This window comes from Protomyctophum bolini (genome assembly GCF_963924005.1).
Source record: "Protomyctophum bolini genome assembly, chromosome: 14".
Lineage (NCBI taxonomy): Eukaryota > Metazoa > Chordata > Actinopteri > Myctophiformes > Myctophidae > Protomyctophum > Protomyctophum bolini.
In genome coordinates, this window is record NC_137875.1 from 12,786,003 (window position 1) to 12,807,586 (window position 21,584).

A 21,584-nucleotide genomic window follows, 5' to 3' on the forward strand; every position below is an offset into this window, starting at 1 on the left:
ATCTTTTGAAAATGTCTAGTAACTAGTAACTAAAGTTTTCAAATAGTTGTGGAGTAAAAGTATAATATTTTCCTCTACTACCTTTTGAAAAAAAGTAATCAACAAACATTAGTGTAGCCGCGCCCAAAACTAGAGTTCTCAACAGGCCCGTAAAATTAGATCTTAAACCCCATGCCAAAGCGCCAGCGCTCGCCCAGCAGTCCGCTGTCACCCAGGCGGATGTGTGCACGTGACCTCAAGGTCTTGCCCTCTTGTGTCTTACTGGTTTAGTTACTTTACAACACTACTTACAGCCTAGGCCATACAATTATTTGTTTCAGTGGTGAGATCTCACTTATTCTCGCTTGAATCCATGCGTGCTCTAGAAACAGGACTCGGCCATGCTGGACATGGAGCGTACCAACAAGGAGATGGAGGCGCTGAGGAAGCAGTACGAGGCCATGTCTCAGGAGCTGAAGGAGGCCACGCAGGAGGCCGAGGTGGCCAAGTGTCGACGGGACTGGGCCTTCCAGGAGAGGGACAAGATCGTGGCCGAGAGGGAGAGCATACGGTCAGTCAATGTAACAATGTCATTCAGGGGTGCCGTGGATGACGAAGTTAACACTTCAGGACGTCTTTATAATTACACCCATAGGAAGGCCCATGACGTCTGGAGACGTCTTTAGGTCCTTTTAAATGGTATCATTTAATACCATTATACCAATATAATACGCGACCGCTAAAATCACATTTTTGACAGCGGCCGTTGCTAGGCAACACCTTGCCCAGCGCTACCGGACATGTTTTGTCATGCTCTGCATTCACCTTCTTGTTTACGGGCGACAAAACTTGCTATTCTCTCTAAATCTACGGCGCTCTCCATGTTTTCGATCAGAACGCTGACGTTCTGTCCTAATTTCTGACTTAACTAAGCGTCTCGTTTTGGAATATTAACGCTTCTAAAGAGAGACCGGCCCTATTAGCGCGAGGTACTAATGGAACATTATACCTCCCGGTTTTGGGGGCAAATGGAAGGCCAGCGTATAAAAAGTGTTAATTACAGGGGTGCTCTGAGCCAAAATAGTGAGAACCGCTGGCTTTAATACGCCCCTCCCCCCGTCACCCAGGACCCTGTGTGATAACCTACGGAGGGAACGGGACCGGGCGGTCAGCGACCTAGCCGAGGCCCTCCGCAACCTGGATGACATGAGGAAGCAGAAGAACGACGCGTCGCGGGAGCTCAAGGATCTGAAGTGAGTTGTCCGACCCAAGTTCTGAAGCAAAGGTTAAAGCTCCATTCGTTTTGATGGATGTAGATCGTATTATGATTGGTATATGATCTATCAGTAAATCCTCCCCTATTTGTGTGAGGTAGATGCCCGAACCATTCTCCTTTGTGTGTCCCAGTGCTTTGTCTTGGTAAGCTCTATCTGTTCAGCATGTGTGTGAAGGCGTAAGCTGTGCTATTTTGCCTTTGTGGATGTTGTGGGAGCTCCCAGTATGTCCAAGATTAAAACCCCAAAAGGTTTATTTTTTATTTTATTTTTTGCTTTAAGAATTGCACACATTAAGTACACTGTTTCTATCTCTTCTCACACCACCCTCCATGAGTTCACTTATGTTATGTAAGGTCTCAGAGCTCCATCTGCTGGACATAATGTGTAATGGCTGCCCACAGTGACTTGGAGAGTGTAAGATTGTTTTAATGTCAGAAAGACCCTCAAGGCTCAGCTCCACAGTGCACCATGCATCTAAGTGACAGAAAGGCATTGTACGTGTCGTATTTTTAGTTCAAGTATAAATCTTAGTGTCCAAACTCGCCGCCAGCGAGTGTATTTATTCCAGTCGACGAGGACAAAGAGTGTAGGAAGACGTGCACGCCACAAAAAGAAACCTATGTGGACTATAAAGAAGCTGATGTATGGGGGTTTTGCCATACAACCAAGTCTCATGGGTGTTGTTTTGTTGTCTCAGTCATCCACTTACTGTAGTGTTTGGCCGATCTACAATCTACAAGCATGTAAATGTAGTACTTTTTAGAAAACGTGTGAAACTATTCGCCATAGGTTCTGGCAAAATGTAGATTTTTTTGAGAGAAATCTGCCCTGGCACAAACATTCTTTCATTGTTCAGATGGGGGTCCGCGGTAGCGTCTGTCAATCACACTGAGCACAGGGCCTTTTTGGTTTCTGCAAAACGGCCAGCCAGCACTTGAGGCCAGACGGCTCTGCAGAAGACACACGACAGGGGTGGTTTACCAGGCTAGGTCCACTTGAGGCCAGACGGCTCTGCAGAAGACACACGACAGGGGTGCTTTACCAGGCTAGGTCCACGGCAGTGTTGTTTTTGGCAGCAAATGATTTGATTTTAGTTTTAGTCATAGTCTCTTGAATAGTTTTCATTTAGTTTTGGTCACATTTTAGTCAACTGGAATGCTTTAGTGTCAGCCTCACATTTAGTCTAGACTAAAATGTATTTTGGCGGGCCTTGATCTACTGCTTGTAGATCTGCTTTTTTCAGCATGCAACCAAGTGTAAAATGGCTTATCCTGGATCTCTTGTCCACTAGTCCCTTCCTAACATTTTTGTTTGTTGATTAAATTGTCAATATATTTAGTCTTAGTTTTAGTCGTCATGGCTTAGTTTTTATTTAGTTTCCATTTAGTTTTTCATCAGTGGAAAAAGGTAGTCAACGAACATTTTTCGTCTTAGTTTTAGTCGACGAAATCAACACATGGTCCATGGCCAAATATATATCAATTTGGGGCTTCCTTGACGTGGAAAGAGTTTGAGAATCACTGACCAATTAATATTGTGTATGGGTCTGTATTCAAGTATTCACTCAATCAATTAATATTGTGTATGGGTCTGTATTCAAGAATTCACTCAATCAATTAATATTGTGTATGGGTCTGTATTCAAGTATTCACTCAATCAATTAATATTGTGTATGGGTCTGTATTCAAGAATTCACTCAATCACCCAATAAAAAAATTACTTACTCTGAATATATTGCGTAAATAATGGAGTGACGTTCCTGTATGTTCCCATGCAGGGAGAGGGTGGAGAGCCAGATGGACAAGGAGGCTCGGTTCTGTCAGCTGATGGCCCACAGCTCTCACGACTCGGCCATCGACACCGACTCCCTGGAGTGGGAGACGGAGGTGGTGGAGTTTGAGAAGGACAGGGTAAGGTGGAGGTGTTTGAGAAGGAGAGGGTAAGGTGGTGGAGTTTGAGAAGGACAGGGTAAGGTGGAGGTGTTTGAGAAGGACAGCTGTTAAGGTGGAGGTGGTAAGGTGGGCGATACAGACAAAATCAAATGTCTTTGAACAAATGTCAAATGGACAAATCACCATATCTCGATATTTTCCAAAAGCCCAGACGAGACTCAGATTATCACTGTCAATGAAGCAATATTAGATACCTTTATTATCCCTGCGGGGGAAAATCAATATTACATGACTCACGTGAGGGTGTGCTTTACCGTGAATATTGGCACGACAGTGATGCGGTCAGGAACCAGGCGCATCTGACGATATTCATATTGATTCATCATGATTCATATTGTTTGGCATTTCATTCTAGTGTTATCTCTGTTATCCTGGAATTAAAAACATCAGGTCCCTGTCTATTCAGACGCCAGAAAACGTTCCCAAACTGAACACTGTTGGCTAAATGTCATTGTAAAGAATATATTTGATCGAAACAAATTATAATAATAATGCCAGATTTAGTTACTAGTACGTCTGCAAATGTACAGCCTATAGCCACTGCCCTGCCGGAACTCTGTCAAATCAGCACAGCTGATATTAACATTTTGATTAGTTTAATTTGAGCTAGGTGTGCTGTCATGCTCATAAGCACGTGTAGAGAGCCTATTTCAACCATCATTCAGATTGCTTGGTCCACACTACCTGTTGTATAATGTTGCTTTTTAAAGTTTCTGTCCTAAATGAACACCTTATACTTTATCATAGTACAGTGTCACACGAAAGCATAAAAAGTAGCTGATCCACGTTTCGAGCTTGTTGATCTGCAACCTTTTCCGATTTTTAAATTTTAATCCTGAAAAGTAATGTTTTGGACATTATGTGATTCCCACCCGACACTCGACAGAGATGATATAACACAGTGGTTTTCAACCAGTGGTCCTTGAAGGGATTCTAGGTGGTCCCCAGCTAATCGATGGTCATTTTACACTCTGATTATTGTTAAACATTAATCTACACAGTCTACACAATTAGAGAATGTAGAAGAATTGTCATTTTGATCAACGTCTGCCTGTTATCTCTCCTATGGTACCGACATCAATACAGCATGGAATTGTGGACAAAAATCCTAGCCAACAAAATATTAAAAGTTTTGGGTCTGAGAGGCTAAATCTCATCACATGGTGGTCATCGTGGCTCAAATGCAGAATAAGGCCTTGATATGGAAAGGGTTGAAAACCACGGCTATAACATGTTCCCCAGCTCTACTTGCAGTGCATTACGTTAGTGGCAGTATAATGTTTTCCAATGAAAGTCAATGAAAGTATTAATTGGTTTTTTTTAACCTTTACAGGACGACATGGATTTGAAGGCGCTTGGGTTTGATATCGCAGAAGGGGTAAATGATCCATATTTACCAGGGGACTGTGGGATATTTGTGACGAGAGTGGATAAAGGAAGTATCGCAGACGGAAGGTTAAGGTGAGACATGCCATGACCAGGGCAGTGTGTCATTGTGGATTATTTGTCATGAAAATAAACGATTTTTACTTTAAAAATCCCCTTTTCTTTTTTCCTTTTTTTTTCTCTTCAGAGTGAACGATTGGCTGTTGAAGGTCAACGACGTGGACCTGACCAATAAGGACAGGAAGCAGGCGGTGAAGGCGGTGCTTAGCGGCAGCGCCGGCCCCATCAACATGATGGTGCGAAGGAGGAAGTCGCTGGGCGGAAGGATGGTCACACCGGTGCACGTCAGCCTCACGGGTCACAAAGGTACTGAGAAACACCTCCATGTCAGCCTAATGGCTCACAAAGGTATTCAGGACACCCTCCCTGTCAGCCTCACGATGGGTCACAAAGGTATTCAGGACACCCCTGTTAGCCTCATGGGTCAGCGTGATTTTCAAACGTTCACTTTTTCACCATCGTATGTATTGGATCGGCAGTGGCTCAGGAGGTGGAGCGCTCGTCTTGGAAAGCGACAGAGACAGAGTTACGCAAACTCTTCATGGGGCCAGTCCAATGGCGGCTCTTCTACATATAGACTTCTAAATTGAATGGGGACAAGCGAAAGTATTGTATGGGGACAATCAGAAGTTTATGGGCTCGCACGAGTACATGAACCACGTGACCGTGCTGTTTTCTGCCCCCTCAATATCGCAACTCTTCTATTAGATGGCTGTAGGGCGTCTATACCGTATGACGCCGAGAGGCTAAAGCGGGGAAGTGTTTTGGCTGTCAGACTCGCTGCTTCAGTCGTTGTCATGCGAGAATCATTGCTCCAGGCCAGGGTACTGCTTTTGTTATGTTTATTAAAGTTATCACAGCATATAGTAAAAGCGATTTGCGGTCAACAAAGTTGGACATTCCCCGTTCACCCCCTCTCTCTCCATTCATGAAAATGTCACCGGTGAACAGCTGACTTTACTACCTGTCTGACACCACCCAACACCACGTGACCGTAGTAACCATAGCAACCATCGAGCTGTCTAACCTGTCCCCAACATTGGCTCTGGTCCCTCCTGGCTATGTGTCGTACTGCAAGTGTCCTTGAGCAAGTCACTGACTGAACCCCGAACTGCTCCCAATGAGCAGGTTCTGTGGATGCCTTGCATGGTTTCCTCCGCCATCTGTGTGTGTGTGTGTGTGTGTGTGTGTGTGTGTGTGTGTGTGTGTGTGTGTGTGTGTGTGTGTGTGTGTGTGTGTGTGTGTGTGTGTGTGTGTGTGTGTGAATGGGTGAAATACATTGTAAAGCACTTTGGAAAGATGCAGTCTATTTACCATAACTCTGAGAGTGGACAAATGGAACCAAAATGGACCCATGGTGGTCCATTTGGTTCCATTTGTACACTCAGAGGTACAGACCTGGCTCAAAGGGTCCATATATTTGGTGTGGTCGGCCGGTCAGGGCCCAAAAAGTTCGGGAACCCTTGCTTTATAGGACACGATATAAAGGCTAAATGCATGCTCCGTCACACGGAGAAAACAGGCGGGACTAGCAGACCTGCAGGCTGACGATGTGGCGAATCCGCTGCTTGTAGGTGTGCCTGTGTCTGCGCACGATGACATATGAATGGGGTCATACATCAACCTCATAGCAGCACACAGAGGTAGGATGACACTCCATTACTAAAGTTCAACATGACAGAGTGATGGGACACACGAGTACAAAAACACTAAATGTCGTGTACGGTAGGATGTCGAGGCATAATAACGTCACGCTAAATTACTTTTAAGACACGGATATATTTACGACGTAGCACTAAATGTCACTAAACTTGGTTATAAATAACACTGAAGGACTCGTAGGACAGACGGTATAAGGTGAAATTAGTATATGTCGTCTCTGTCGGGTGGACACCTCATATGCCCAAAACGGTAACTTTAAAATTAAAAAATAGCAAAAGCATCAAAAGTAGCAGATCTGCAAGCTCGAAACATCGAGCTTGCAGATCTGCTACTTTTTTTGTGCCACTATGGAGAGATGTCACTTCAATGCAACCTGGCTTTCTTCTGCGCTCTTCACTGATTTGTTTTGTTTGTTTGTCGTCTCCTCTCTCGTCTTGTGTTGTGTTGTGTTGTGTTGTGTGGCGAGCAGACAGCGGCATCGGTCTGGAGAGTGGAGTGTTTGTGACGGCCGTGGTCCAGGGCAGCCCGGCGGCCAGGGAGGGTTCTCTGACCGTAGGAGACAGGCTGATAGCTGTGAGTCCACCGTCACCGCTCCTTCACAACATACTGTACACCACTGTTTACCAAGCAGCAGCGGGTCGGGGACACATTTGTGGGTCGCGGACAATTATTTCAAAAGATTTTTTTAATATAATATATTAACATTTTTGTATATATTTTTGTGGAATGTAGCGCCCAGGATTACATTAGACAATTGGCACTGGGTAAAAAAAAGAAAAGAAAAAAATAATTGTGGGATTAAAAAAAAGTGAAAATAGCTGATCTACAAGCTCGTACAAGTGCTTGTAGGCAGATAATAGGAATGAATAAAAGACGGAAGTTCAAACAGTGTTGCAGCTTTGCAGGGCTGTAGGTGGAGCTGTCGTCACACACACACACACACACCCACACACACACACACACACACACACACGCGTGCACACACACACACACACACACACACACACACACACACACACACACACACAGCTGCCACAATGTGCCTGCTGTATGCTTCAAAGTCAGGGAATGTAAGCAGGGGAGGTGACAGGTGTCAGAAATGGAACCACGCATGAGACTTTCCTCGTTTGAAGAGTGTGTCCTTGACTCTTTATCGCCAGCACCAGCCTGCCAGCAGCAGCAGCATTCCTAATCCCTCGCTGGTTTCAACCTCAAGTGAATGCTTCTTAATGAAAGCTCTGGGCTTACTAGAGAGAACACCCGCTTCACCTTTTTAGCAGCTGGGCTGCTGCACCCCATTGGCCAGGAGAGCTCATGTTATTATCGTCTCTGTCGGGGGGGGGGAAACCTCATATGGTCCGAAACTGTTACTTTTCAGGATTCAAATAAAAAAATAGAAAGAGTAGCAGGTCGACTAAGCTTCGACACGTTTCGAGCTTGAAGGTCTCGCTACTTTTGTGTAACGCTGTAGTGTGAGTAAGTGTAACTTTCCGTACATTTTACGGAAAGAAAACCACAAAAAAGACACGATATGGAGATAAGAGGATTCTGCCTGACGGCAATGATATGCCAGATGATAGCTCAGCTGCAACGGCGATTAGCCACGCTAAGAACAGACACCGCCTCAGGACAGATCTGGGGGAGGGTCACCTTATATCACACCCTAGTAGCTGTTAATCACAATACTGTATCGGGTTATGACATATTGTCGCTGTCGGGTGGAAACCTTGTATGTCCAATACCGTTACTTTACAGAAAATGAAAAAAATAATTTCACTCCCTCTGTATCACAGTATTGGACAGTATTAAAATGTTGATATTCATTTTCTATTCATCTTTACGGCCCCAAATCAAACACTAGTGTCTATTTCAATCATAAAGTGTTTTTTGACTAGTGGGGAGTCATATTTTGACAGCAGTAACTGCATGTCATAATTTCACCCCCCTCCGTATCGAAGTATTGGACAGTATTAAGATGTTGATATTCTCTTTGTATTCATCTTTAGGGCTCCAAATCAGACCCTAGAAAGCACTAGTGTCTATTTCAAACAAAGTGTCATATTCTGACGGCAGCAACTGCCTGTCATAATTTCACCCCCCTCCCTATCTAATTATTGGACAGTATATATATACTGTATATATTCTTACCTAGAAAAGCAAACTTGGCAACCCGATGTTTTCATATATCCAGTGGCTTGGAAAGCTCTAACGTGGCAACCTGGCCGAGTGGGCAAGCAAATCATCTTTGCAGCCAGACACACGACCGGAGTAGTATTAATTAATCACGGACGACACCCATTTGTGCAGGTAGAGAAAAAAAGAGACGAGGGATTAGCCTCTCGGTCTCTCTCTCTCTCTGTCTGTCATTCGAGAAAGGCATATTGGAAACATTCAGCACGTGCTTGCTGCAGACCGGGGGAGAGGGAGGGCAGTTGATCAGCTCTGAGCAGAGCTGGAGGCTGGAGGTTTTCTTTTTCCCACGCGTCCCTCGACTCCCTCCTGCAAGGGAGTCGAGGGACGCGTGGGAAAAAGAAAACCAGAAATTGGGCTCGCTGCCTCGCTCATTGTGTAGCCCTCTGCATTCATGATTCATGCCGCTCAGACCATGGGTTTTTGCCTTGCCTTGCTTATCCGAGTGACTCGAGTTAAAGACTCCTACTTGAATCGCACTCGCCACAAATGTAACTCTAGACCAGGGGGGCAGTCAGACAGATATTCCGTGAAGCCACTAAGGAAATCGGGACTTCCTGAAAGTTCATATAATGGCCTGTTGTGGCGCTGTCATTGGGCCCAAAAAAACCCATAGCTCCATAGAGGCCCATGTATTTGGGCCCAACTTCACCTAGACTGTATTACCTTAATAAACATGGTCATGAATACTTTCTGCTTCCAGTCACTAGTTTAAAGTCTCATTTCTCATGTCATAATATTATTTTTGGAAAATTATGGTCCCATTTTATTAAACAAATGGGACCACATACGCGACCAAAAGTTATTTATTTATTTATTTGACAGGGACAAAGCGCATTAATCAACATGTCAGTTTTCACATCAATGTAAATGGGCCAGAGTTAGCCGAAGCTAAATTTCATCTGTAGTCCCTGGGCAGGCTCTTAAAAAATGAATGAATGATAAAAAAGAAGAACAAAGTGTAGGGCGCCTGCACACAACACCATGCGTTGATGCCATGTGTGCATATGTGCAAGCACCCAACACTACGTCCATACAAAACACAATACAATACAGATAAAAGAAGGACAAAGTGTAGTGTGCCTGCACACAACACCATGCGTTGATGCCATGTGTGCATATGTGCAAGCACCCAACACTACGTCCATACAAAAACACACTACAGTACAGGAACAGATCGACATGGTACAGGGGACAGAACAACGGCAAGTGAAGTGAGAAATGACACCGGTGATGAATACTAAATAGTGCTGATAGTTAGTTACTCATGATTACAAATTTGAGTTGTTTTTAGCCACCTTTTCAGGTTGGATTTGAAGGTCAGATAGTTGGAGGTCTCTCTTAATTCTGTGGGGAGACTGTTCCAGTGATGGGAGGCTCTAACAGAGAAGACTGTTTTACCAAACACACTACGTCTGATTGGCACTTTACAGTCCCCTCTGGTAGTTGCCCTTGTTGTTCTGTCACCACTGTCCGTTCGATCTATGAACTGTTTCAGTGGTGGAGGTGCAAGTCCATTTAAGATCTTAAAAATGAGGCAGGCATCTGCAAAGTGTTTAAAGCCGTCAAAATTAAATAAATTGTACTTTTTAACTATATGGCAGTGGTGGTAACGGTTGGGCTTTTGATCCAGTGTTTTTAATGTCTGTTTGTAAAGTGATTCTATGGGTTTTAAAGTTGTCTGATTTGTCTGTGAGCAGGTTGTGAAACAGTAGGTTATGTGTGAAAAAATCATAGCATGCATGAAGAGTTTGGCTGCATCTGTTGTTAGATATGGTCTTATGTGTCTGAAATTGGATAAATTGAATTTGATTTTATTGGCTACATTTTTAACATGCTTTTTAAATGTCAAGTTTGAGTCTAGTGTAATTCCAAGATATTTAAATTCTGATACTACCTGAATACTACTACCTTCAATAAGAATGTCAGTGTCAGGGTCTGTGGAGTTCCGTGAAAAAAACATACCAACAGTTTTTTTTGTATTCAGATGCAAACATGAGTTCCTCAGCCAGTCAGATACATGGACTTGCGTTGCGTATGTTCTGAGGGGCGTGGCTACCGTTACAGTCTATGAACGGGAGCCACCCCCCGTTCAGTCAAAATAAAAACCAACGAAGAGTAAGGGGGGAAGTCCCGCCTCGTTGTCTGGGCCAGCCAATGGCCAGCTGGGCCCAAACGGAGCCAGCCAATGGCCAGCTGGGCCCAAACGGATCTAGAAATATGGCGACTTACAGTGCAAGGAATTACAGGCTTCATTTTACGTCCATGTTAGACACGGGGAACGCTTTGTCCATATTTTTTGCAGTCTATGCTCTAGACTCGACTCGGACTCACTCCTCAAAGACTCCAGACTCGATTCGGACTCGAGCTCCGAGGCTCGTGGGCTTATTTTGTTGCCCTCGGCATTCATGTGATGGGTTTAAAAAGACTCCCATTGGCTTAGAGGTAGCCTAGAGACGAGGCAGCCAATCCTGTGTAGGTTGTCAATGTCAAAGCAAAAACATCAATGCTATACCAGTCTGCTAAAGCAGCTGGTAAAAACGAGAGAGAGAGAGAGAGAGAGAAAGAGAGAGGGAGGGAGACAAGAGCTGAATGCACAACGAAATTGAGTGAAATCATTTTTAATCATGTATGAAGGTCTGATAAACCCAACGATCTGATGTAAAGTGTGTGGAAATCTCTGCTATCGCTTTCAACTCATCTTTGGATGATTGCAGCACATCTGCAAAGATTTAGCTGGGTTGAGCTACAGCATGGCCTGGCAAGGTTATAGCTCAGTGTTTGATTACATATTTATTTTCTTATTATGTTGGATCCCTTAATGTGTATTTTCAGACATTTAACCACCTAAACCCTCAAGCCTGCAACCGCTGTCAGCTTGTAGATCTGCTATTTTAGCACATTTTGTGCGAACACTGTCTATATCAACATAAGGCGTTAATTTACGCAGAAAAACTGTCTAAATATTGCAGGTTTCTTCCCAACAGTAGCGATATATTACCTTTCCTCCATTTGTATTTGGCAGTGTTTTTCAGAGTGAGTCACAGTGTTTATGATGGTAATTCTGTATGTGGATTGCCAAGTGCGAGGGAGGCTCTTCAGTCTGAAAAAGTGCTGTCCTAGATTCAGCAGCGGAAGAAGTACTCACATTTCTTGCTCGACTAGAAGTATCAATACCATGAATAAATACTCCCACAAGTAAAATTAAGTAATTAAAAATGTACTTGGGTAAAAGTACAAAAGTTTGGCATCAAATATACTTATAGTATAGTACCAAAAGTAGAAGTACGATCATGCAGAATATCCTATTTAGCAAGTTTCCAAATGTAAAAAAAAGTATATGGGGCAGAAGTGGATAGTGTATGTTGTAGTAATAATCTAAATCTACAAAGTAACTGGTAACTAAAATCTTCTAATTGTAGTGGAATAAAAAGTAGAATATTTGCCTCTCAATATTTCTCCCTTGAGACGTAGTGCAGTAGAAGTAAAAATATTGAAAATTGGAAATACTACCTAGATTTCTTTTAACGTAAGCATTCCCACAACTTGGTGGTAAAAAAATAAGAATATGTCCCAAGTCTGGCAGTGTGCCGCTGGTTCGACTCCCGATCCCGACGGCCTTTACTGCATGTCTTCTCCCATCTCTCTCCCCCATGTCTACTGTCTGTCCCTTTATAAAAAATAAAGGCGAAAGCAGCAAAAATAAATAAATGTTTCTCTTCTCCCCAGATAAACATAACATAAATCTGTCTCTGCTCCCCATGCAGATAAACGGCATTGCTCTGGACAACAAGTCTGTGACGGAGTGTGAGGCTCTCCTGAGGAGCTGCAGGGACTCTCTGAGCCTCTCCCTCATGAAGGTGGGCCGCCGAGTGACGTTTCACAAATCGCAGATTAGGACTTGGCCTGAACAAATGTTTCAGACATGAAAGGATTAACATTTTTGCTCCCTCCCTCCCTCCCTCCTCCTCCTCCTCCTCCTCTGCAGTTCTTCCCTCACAGCACATCGGGCCAGAACATCTTCGAGAGCCTGCAGCGCGACTCGACCGAAAAGGCCAACAACGGGCGCCTGCACCTGTCGGATGTGCAGTCACGCAACAGCCGCAACCTCAAGCACAACAGCTCCACGCAGACGGACATCTTCCTCCAGGTCCGGCCTTTCACAAACATTACATTAATCACCTGAACACAGTTAGTCAACATAATTTTTTCGCATAAGCGTTTTCTTTAAATACATAATTCGGAGAAGAAAATAACCCAACAGAAAATAACAGAACGACAAGCTCACAGCGCATCACGATGCGACTCGCTGTGAGCTTGTCGATTGGCTATTTTGGAAGTATAAAACTAGGATGTACAGTGCGTGGCCTGTGTTGGCCATTGTGCATTCATTGTTTGGAAAAATGTGGTACTCATCATTTGTCATCTGCACTGTGATTTGGGTTCACAAAGCAAAAAAGAAAAAAAGAAGGCAAACAAATGTAATCTTCCAAATCTACAAAAAGACACTATTTTTGTGGTCAACTGAAATGTCATGATGGTGACAACCCTACCCCCAGGATGCCAGCGTCCCCGCGGACAGGAGGAAGGTGCGGAGCGAAGCGGACGAGGTGGGGGGAGGGGTGTACGGAGGGGGGGACGTCAGGAAGCCCTTCTCCACTGGCTCCCTCCACGCCACCAGCCTCCGGCCCGCCTCGGACCTGGCCACCCTGGGCCGCTACGGACCCAGCGCCTTCCAGGAGTGCTGCCCCTCCTACGCCAAAGCCACGTCCTCCTTGCCCTACGACCCCGGGTCCCCCTCGAAGTGCGTGGCGCCGGAGACCGCCCTGGAGAGGAGGCACAGCGGGGGAACGTGGCCTAAGGTAGCCAACCCTGCACGTGGCCCAGGAACATCGCTAGATAGAGCCTTTCAGTTCATAGAGGATGCAAATACGCTATTCTGCGCTTTCGTCTTCTCACGGCTCGACTAATGCACTTTTTTCTGGCCTTCATAAGAAAAGCACTTCAGCCGATGGTACGTAGCTCTGCTACATCCGCGACGTGTGGATTGAGTTTATTTACAACTTGACAGGAAGACAGGCCAGCTCAGCATTGCTACTACGTGGCTTAGTTCTAACCTATAATGCCTAGCATGCCGATTAAGTTTAAAACGAGTAATACACTGGCTGGATGTCATCTTGAATGAGATAAAAAAAAAAAAAGTAGTTCTGTAATCAAACTGTGTTTGTAGGAACGCACAGCGAATTAAATCGGGTTTCATTTCTATTCATGCGAGCCTCGACACGTGATCACACGTTCGTTCAAAGGAAGTAATTCAAAATTTTAATGGACTTTTGATACGAAAATCAACAAAAATCCACAAAATAATTTCCCATTGTTTTGGCATATGTGACAGGTGCCAGCAAAAAGTGCCTCAACTCGCCAGAACGAAATGGTCTAAATGGTCAAAATAAAATCGTTTTTTTTTTATGTGTTTTTTTTTTTTTTTTCATATGAAGACAGTTTGAATGTTGAAGAAGGTTTTTATTCCAACAGATTGTTCATTTGGGCAAATTAAACGTATACATTTATATGTCAAAGTAGGCTTGTTTTTTAACAATGTTTTGGGACCGGAGAAGCGCAGTTCTGAGATTTGCATGTTGTTTTCGATTGGTCCTGGGATCTCTTTGTCCTGAGGTTTCACGCTCTGGTCACCGCCCATTAGCGTGCTTGTGTTTGTAAACAAATAATTATTCTACATGGCTATAGTATGGAGGAGCTTTTGGGTTATACTTTACAGGAAAATAAACAAAACCACGTAGCTACTCGCTCAAATACGCTTCCCAGCCTGGAAGCTATTTCTACCGTACTTCCACCATCACACAACAACAGGCTAAAAGCTAGCTAGCCTAGTTAGCTAGCTGTCGTGTGTTAACAGAGGGACATTGTCTTAACTGCTGAGATGTTGTCATAAGCATCTAAACACATGTTTTCACTCCTAAAATGTATAAAACTAATAATACATGTGAAACGTTGCCCGTTAGTGCTATATTGCTTCATAGCCATGGAAGTTATTGCTTGTTGCTGCTTGTTCCTCCTCCACCCGCGGCGCAAATAGCCAAGAACACTCGTCTTTTCTTTAAATTATAACTCGCTCATTTTTTGCTCATTTAAAAAAAATCAAAATACTATATAAACTACGAAATTCGGGCTTTGATTTGGTATACAGATCGTTTGTGTAGGCCGTCTCTACGAAACGGTATCAAGTGAAAAGGAAATGTCGGGAATTCGTTTTGTGTAAAAGATTATCGTCAAATATATGGCCGTTAGTACTGTTAATTCAACATCCGGTGAGGGGAGGATACGGATTGTGTATGGAAATCAGCGCATACAGTGGGTGGGCTTTAGACCGGATGTAAGCCTTGCACACTAAATAGAAACCATGCAGGCATGTGAACGGATGTTTATTAAAAATAGCAAATCTACAAGCGCACAACGCATCATAGCCTGATGCGTCGGTTTTATTTATCTAAAATACTGGGTCAATTGTCTGACTTTGATTGCTGCCTTAAAGTACTGTAGACCTGCATAAAATGGTGTAGCCTACTGCAGCTATTTACAACACAATGTAAAAGCATTGGTCTAAAACTACATAGCCTATATCCATTGAAAACTCAGTTAGCCTACTAGTTACTTTTTAGATTGTATTATTACAAAACATACACTAAACAACTTCAGTCCTACATTTCTTTACTTTAACTCAAGTAAAACAGTGTGTCCACTCAACTGTCATTGACAGGTAACCTAGTGGGGGAGTGGTTAGTGGGTGGGGGAGTGATTATGCAAGACATAGGGGTGTGGACAAGCATCTATTGTCACACCCATTCCAGAGGTGCTAAAATCTGAAGAATCTTTGAAGGGAAATTTCTCTACTTTGCATTTGAATCTGTTATCTGTTTCAACAAGTTTTAGATGGTCATATCTCCTTCAGTTATTGTCCAATTTCATTGAATGATACATCATATGAAAGCTTACATTCTGTACTTTAATAATCTGTAATAATCTGTAATCTGTAAAAATCGAGTTGAGGACCAAAGTGCTGGCCTGTGTCACATATATTGTTAGGTATGGCCAGATGATGACCACGGATCTGCTCTAAAAGTGTGAAAAACATATTTTTCTTTAAGGTGATGGCGGCAGGGAGCATGGCGGTCGCTCCAGACACCAGCGGTGGACCGGCTGCCTCTGTGGCATCGGCCCAGCTCTCCATCTACAAGTCTCCCAAACAGAGGAAGTCCATCTTCGACCCCGACACCTTCATGCGCCCCGAAACGCCCTCATCCAATCAGATGGCGGCAGCCACCACGGCGTGCCACTCCCCGCAGCCGTCCAAGACGGACTCGCTCTCCTCCTCAGCCACGCCCACGCCGCTGGCACGCAGCGACTCCTTCAGGTCGGTGGCGATTTCATCGGCTAAAACTGTGACGTAAAATGTGCTACCTAGAAAAACTACATCAAAACTAACCTATGATGACTAAAACTATAAGACTAAATATATAGACAATTTTGTCATCAAATAGGAAACTAGACTAAAATGTTTTAGGGAGGGACTAGTGGAGAAGAGATCCAATAGAACTAAAAGACAAGTAATTTGTTTGGTTAGTTTGGTTGCGCTCGGGTGTTGCGCCCTAAAAATAGCAAGATCTACAAGCTCACAACGTGTCACAGCGTGACACGTTGTGAGCTTGTAGATCTTGCTATTTTCAGCATGCAACCAAGTGTAAAATCAGCCATTACCGGCACACCAAAATACATAAACAATCGACAAAATCAACATGGATTTAGTCAAATAAACTCTTCTGATAAACATTTCACATGACAAAAATGTGACTAAAACTAAACAACATTTTAGTCAAACGACTATGACAAAAAAAACTAAATAAAGAATGTTGCTGTCCAAATCGACACCGGCGCAGGTTCAAACACCACAGGCACCAGAGCAGCTCCGCCTCCGACTGCACCGTCACCTCCGACGGCAACCACCAGGGGGCGACGTCGGGCGACGGCCGCGAGCGGGGCGAGCGCGAGAGAGAGAGGGACAGGAACGGGAACCACCACTACTTCCTGGACGGCATGAAGGTCCTGACCTCCAGGAAGTCCTGCGACGAGGACATTGGCCGGACCAGAGGCGGGGAGGAGCCGGAGGTCAAGAGGCCCCGCCCCAAATCTGCCCCCGCGCTGCGACGCAGGATGACGCCCATCGCCCTTCCCACCTTCCAGGTTAGTCCCGTCAGACGCCTACGCTGCAGCGGGACCCGCTCACATACGCTCGACGCACGTACGCATGCCATTTTGGAAATAACGCTTCCTACTCGCTGTCCAAAACACTTCCTATACTTCCTACTTCTCAATGGTCTAGCACCTTCCTGCCTACACGACTGCCTGCCTAGATACAGTATATCCCAAACCGCCCCCCCTCAGGTACTCCACTGCGGGCCTTGTTATTGTATTGCTGCTATTATTTTAATGTTTTTTTTTATGCCTTTGCTTTTCTTTTTTTCCGCTATAGCTCTGTAATGTAATGCACTTTGAGCTGCATTTCATGTCATAAAAGGTGCTACTGTATACAAATAAAGCTTTATTATTATTATTATTACTACTTCCGGGCCTCTTCTGACTTCCGTCAACGGGTGTTACTGATGATACTAATGAAGGCTCTGTTCCATTTTGGTCAAACAGAGTCAGGGTGCTGCCCCTGACCTTATGCACACCACTGCCATCTCCCATAGACAGCCCATTCATCCAACCTGAAAAGTCCTATATGATTGTATTAAACAACGTCAAACTCACCAACATAAAAATCCACCATATATATACATGTTCTGAGCAACTTCCTGTCAAGAATTTCCTTGCAGATGATTGGAGAGTTTGGAAGCGCTCCAAGTTTGAGTGAGTTTGACTTTGTTTAATACAAATCGGTATGTGCAGATCTTTCTATTTGGATGAATGGGCTGTCAATGGGAAATTGCACCTAGTTAGCACCTTGCTGGCAAGATGGCAGCGGTCATGTGCACAAGGTCAATTGTGCATGTCGGCTCACTGGAAACACTATGCTACACCAGTCGGTCTCAAAGTGTCCTTGAGTTGGTTCCAAATGGCCTCGTACGGTTGTGTAACTCTGTACACTCTTAGAGTTATGGGGGTCCTTGAAATGAAAAACCACTGTAAACTAAAAGGAACAGAGCCTTAATTAGTATAATCGCTAACGCCTGTGAAAGAAGTCCCGGAAGAAGTCCCGGAAGTAGGAAGAGTTATTTTCCTAAATGGCATATGTGCGTATAGCCTAATGGTCGGCGGACCCAAAAATGGGTTCCCGACCCACTGTTTTGGGGAAAACGGTGCGGTGATGAAAACACAGACAGACGAAGGTTACAACGCATCCCAGAGACATGTTGAGTTTGATTTCCATAAGGCATCAAGTCATCCCGGACTGCCCGGCGGGGGAACGATCACTTTATCCGTTTTGTGTCAGAATTTACAGCCCTGCCTCTGAGGAGCCTGCCTCTCAAGCCAGGGTGTCTGGCTCTGATTGATAACCCTGCTGCACGTTTGCAACCCAAACGCTCTTCTCAGCCACCAGACAGAGCTGAGTCAGACCACCCCTACCTCCTGCAGGCTGAGAGGGGGGGGAGACGGAGAGACAGACGGATATATAGAGAGAAATAGTCTTGCCGATTATTCTTTTTTTTACCCTGCTACATCGTACACAAGCAAAATTAGCTAAAAATAACTGATCTACATTACAAGCTGGTGAGCTTGTAGATCTGTTTTTATTATTATTAGGTTTTTTTTAATCAATTTCTTGAAAAGTAGCCGTTTTGGACATATGAGGTTCCACCCGACAGTGACCATAATGTAGGAGGAGGGAAGGACCTCGTATGTCCAAAACTGTTCACGGTGGCACAGTTGGTAGTGCTGTCGCCTCACAGCTAGAAGGTCCTGGGTTCGATTCCTGCTCAGGACGCTGTGGGTGCTGGCGGCGTGTTTCCTCCTCCGCGTCATCATTGCCCATACATGAAGGCGGGGTTGGCGAAAGGGCCTTTCTGTGTGGAGTTTGCATGTTCTCCCCGTGTCCCCTAGGGTAGGTACCCTCACAAAAAACATGCAGTAATCCTGGTCACTAAACTGCCTCCCCCTGGCCAACCGGGGCGCCTGATGGAGGGGGAAGGAACTGGTTCCTTCCACGCGCTAAGTCCAACCAGGGAAACTCCCCCCTGTCAGGTGTAAAGGAGCAACTTGGACAGTGGACACTCAGGCATGAAGGAAGCATGAGTTCAAGTCCGTTGCTCTCCCCTTGTCCCCCATATATGGGGACTAGGTTGGTGGAGGGTGTGTAGAGCCCAGGATCACATTAGATGATTGACACAGGGGTGAAAAATGGGTTACAAAATCGTGGGATCAAAAATATATTTTGACAAAACTGTTCCTTTTTTATGATTATTTTAACAATGGTGATTTTCTTTTTTTAAATAGTCGATCTACAGGTACTTAGGAGCTTTTAGATTTCATTACTTTTGTGCGACACTCTTGTATCTTACGAAGTAGGGCATTCATTTACAAAATAATATATTAGAAAAAGAAAGATTACGAGGTTTTCTGCATTTCTTTGTGTGTTTTTATGTGCGCGGCCGGCGGGCAGAGTTACTCCACCGACGAGCACTGCTCTCCAGAGTCCAGAGCGATGCTACGCTGCTCCCCGTCCCCAAACCCATCGCACCGCCTCTACACTGGAACCCTGCCTCCTAGTGAGACACACACACACACACACACACACACACACACACAGCTCCTCCCCAAACCCATCGCACCGCCTCTACACTGGCACGCTGCCTCCTAGTGAGACACACACACACACACACACAGCTCCTCCCCAAACCCATCGCACCACCTCTACACTGGAACCCTGCCTCCTAGTGAGACACACACACACAGCTCCTCCCCAAACCCATCGCACCGCCTCTACACTGGCACGCTGCCTCCTAGTGAGACACACACACACACACACACACAGCTCCTCCCCAAACCCATCGCACCGCCTCTACACTGGAACCCTGCCTCCTAGTGAGACACACACACACACACACACACAGCTCCTCCCCAAACCCATCGCACCACCTCTAGACTGGAACCCTGCCTCCTAGTGAGACACACACACACAGCTCCTCCCCAAACCCATCGCACCGCCTCTACACTGGCACGCTGCCTAATAGTGAGACACACACACACACACACACACAGCTCCTCCCCAAACCCATCGCACCACCTCTACACTGGAACCCTGCCTCCTAGTGAGACACACACACACACACAGCTCCTCCCCAAACCCATCGCACCACCTCTACACTGGCACGCTGCCTCCTAGTGAGACACACACACACACACACACACAGCTCCTCCCCAAACCCATCGCACCGCCTCTACACTGGCACCCTGCCTCCTAGTGAGACACACACACACACACACACACACACAAATCTTTTGAAATTTCAGAACTGATTTGCTATAAATACTTTTTGAAATGTCTATGAGAAAAATGAACGGGGAATCATTTCCTGGGCCCTGGTAGGGGCCGGGACTGCGACGCTAGTAATACAAGTACACAGAATCGGCTTTATTGTCACATCACAGGTTTACAGAAGTAAAGAAGTGAGTGAAATTAGTTTTTGTGCATCGTTCCCATCGTTATCGCTATTTCTTACGAGTAAGAAAGGGAGGAGAGGCAAGTGTGTGTAGCGCGCACACACACACACACACACACACACACACACACACACACACACGTGCATGGATAATGCATAGTCATTGTGTGCTCATGCCATATGGTGTTTATGAAACAATAAATTAAACAACATAATACCACATTCTGTGTTCCACCGGGTCGCCAAGTAATTAAAAACAGATCAACATGTGCAGCCTTCCTATTTTCCAACCCTGTGTGTGTGTGTGTGTGTGTGTGTGTGTGTGTGTGTGTGTGTGTGGCTTCGTGGCAGACTCGGCCCACCGGGGCGTGGCGCCGTGCCCGGCCATTACCGCCGTCATGAGGAACCCAGTGTACACGGTGCGCAGCCATCGCGTCCACACCGGAAACTGCACCACTGTAGCCTCCCCCATCTGCCACCAGCACACCCACACCAGGTAACGCACGCACGCACAAATACATTCATTCATACATTTTGATCTGGTTTATCTGCCTCAAATCTTGAGCGAATGAATTTTTTTTGGTTTTGCATTTTTGTTGTTGATGTTTCTTTTGTAGAAAATAGCAATGCTTTGAATTGCTTTGTTTTTTATTTTATTAGTTATAATTACTATAATTAGACACGAATGTGTAATGTAGATAGAGATGGTGTATGAATGAATGAGTGCATGTTTATTGTTGTTTTACATGCGTGCTCTCTGTGCAGTCCACAACACCAGGGTCGACTGAGTCTGGACCTGAGCCAGCAGAAGCCGCCCGCCGGGGAATTCTCCGAAACGTCGTGTTCGTCGGTGCGCAGCAGCCGAGCGTCACACGGTACAAACTCACTGCCCTCCAGCGCACTCCTCGGTCAGTCTGACACACACGCACGCACGCACACACACACACACCCCACCCTCCGAAAGCCACTACGCACCACAAGCGGACATCGCCTCGCTCCTGTTGTCAGCCGTGCCCCTAATTAAACGCACCACCCTTTTTTCCCTCCTGTCCGGTGTGCTCAGGCTCCGCCGTTAACGTCCAGTACCGCATGGAGAGGATCAAGATCCCGGCCACGCCCCGCTACCCTCGCTCCATGCTGGGCTCAGACAGAGGTACGGACGGTTCATACCCTTTTGTGTTCACGCCATAAACGTAAATCTACAAGTTTGGAAATGTGTGTTTTTGGTAGATTATTTCTGTTACAGTGCTTCTCTGCAATAACTTTTAGACCATTGGAAAGCCTGTTTCTTTTCCTTTTTTAAGCCATTTAGACCTGGAAGCTAAAAAATAACTAGCAAACCCACTTGAAAACTAATTAAAAGTAAACCTGAAACTTGGAAACAAAAAGTCGGAATGGAA

At 45.1% G+C, this 21,584-nt stretch overlaps 1 protein-coding gene across 1 annotated transcript in view; it reads left to right on the forward strand.

Moving 5' to 3' along the window:
- dlg5a (discs, large homolog 5a) overlaps window positions 1-21,584 on the forward strand; it is an 85,467-nt gene that overhangs the window by 34,086 nt on the left and 29,797 nt on the right. Inside the window, exons 11-25 of the mRNA XM_080781626.1 lie at window positions 366-550; window positions 1,107-1,232; window positions 3,034-3,166; window positions 4,542-4,669; window positions 4,782-4,960; window positions 6,786-6,889; window positions 12,274-12,366; window positions 12,495-12,656; window positions 13,066-13,368; window positions 15,673-15,938; window positions 16,462-16,765; window positions 19,185-19,290; window positions 20,536-20,680; window positions 20,950-21,059; window positions 21,248-21,337. Of these exons, the coding sequence (XP_080637752.1) occupies window positions 366-550; window positions 1,107-1,232; window positions 3,034-3,166; window positions 4,542-4,669; window positions 4,782-4,960; window positions 6,786-6,889; window positions 12,274-12,366; window positions 12,495-12,656; window positions 13,066-13,368; window positions 15,673-15,938; window positions 16,462-16,765; window positions 19,185-19,290; window positions 20,536-20,680; window positions 20,950-21,059; window positions 21,248-21,337 (2,434 nt within the window). The remainder of the gene's footprint in view (window positions 1-365; window positions 551-1,106; window positions 1,233-3,033; window positions 3,167-4,541; window positions 4,670-4,781; window positions 4,961-6,785; window positions 6,890-12,273; window positions 12,367-12,494; window positions 12,657-13,065; window positions 13,369-15,672; window positions 15,939-16,461; window positions 16,766-19,184; window positions 19,291-20,535; window positions 20,681-20,949; window positions 21,060-21,247; window positions 21,338-21,584) is intronic.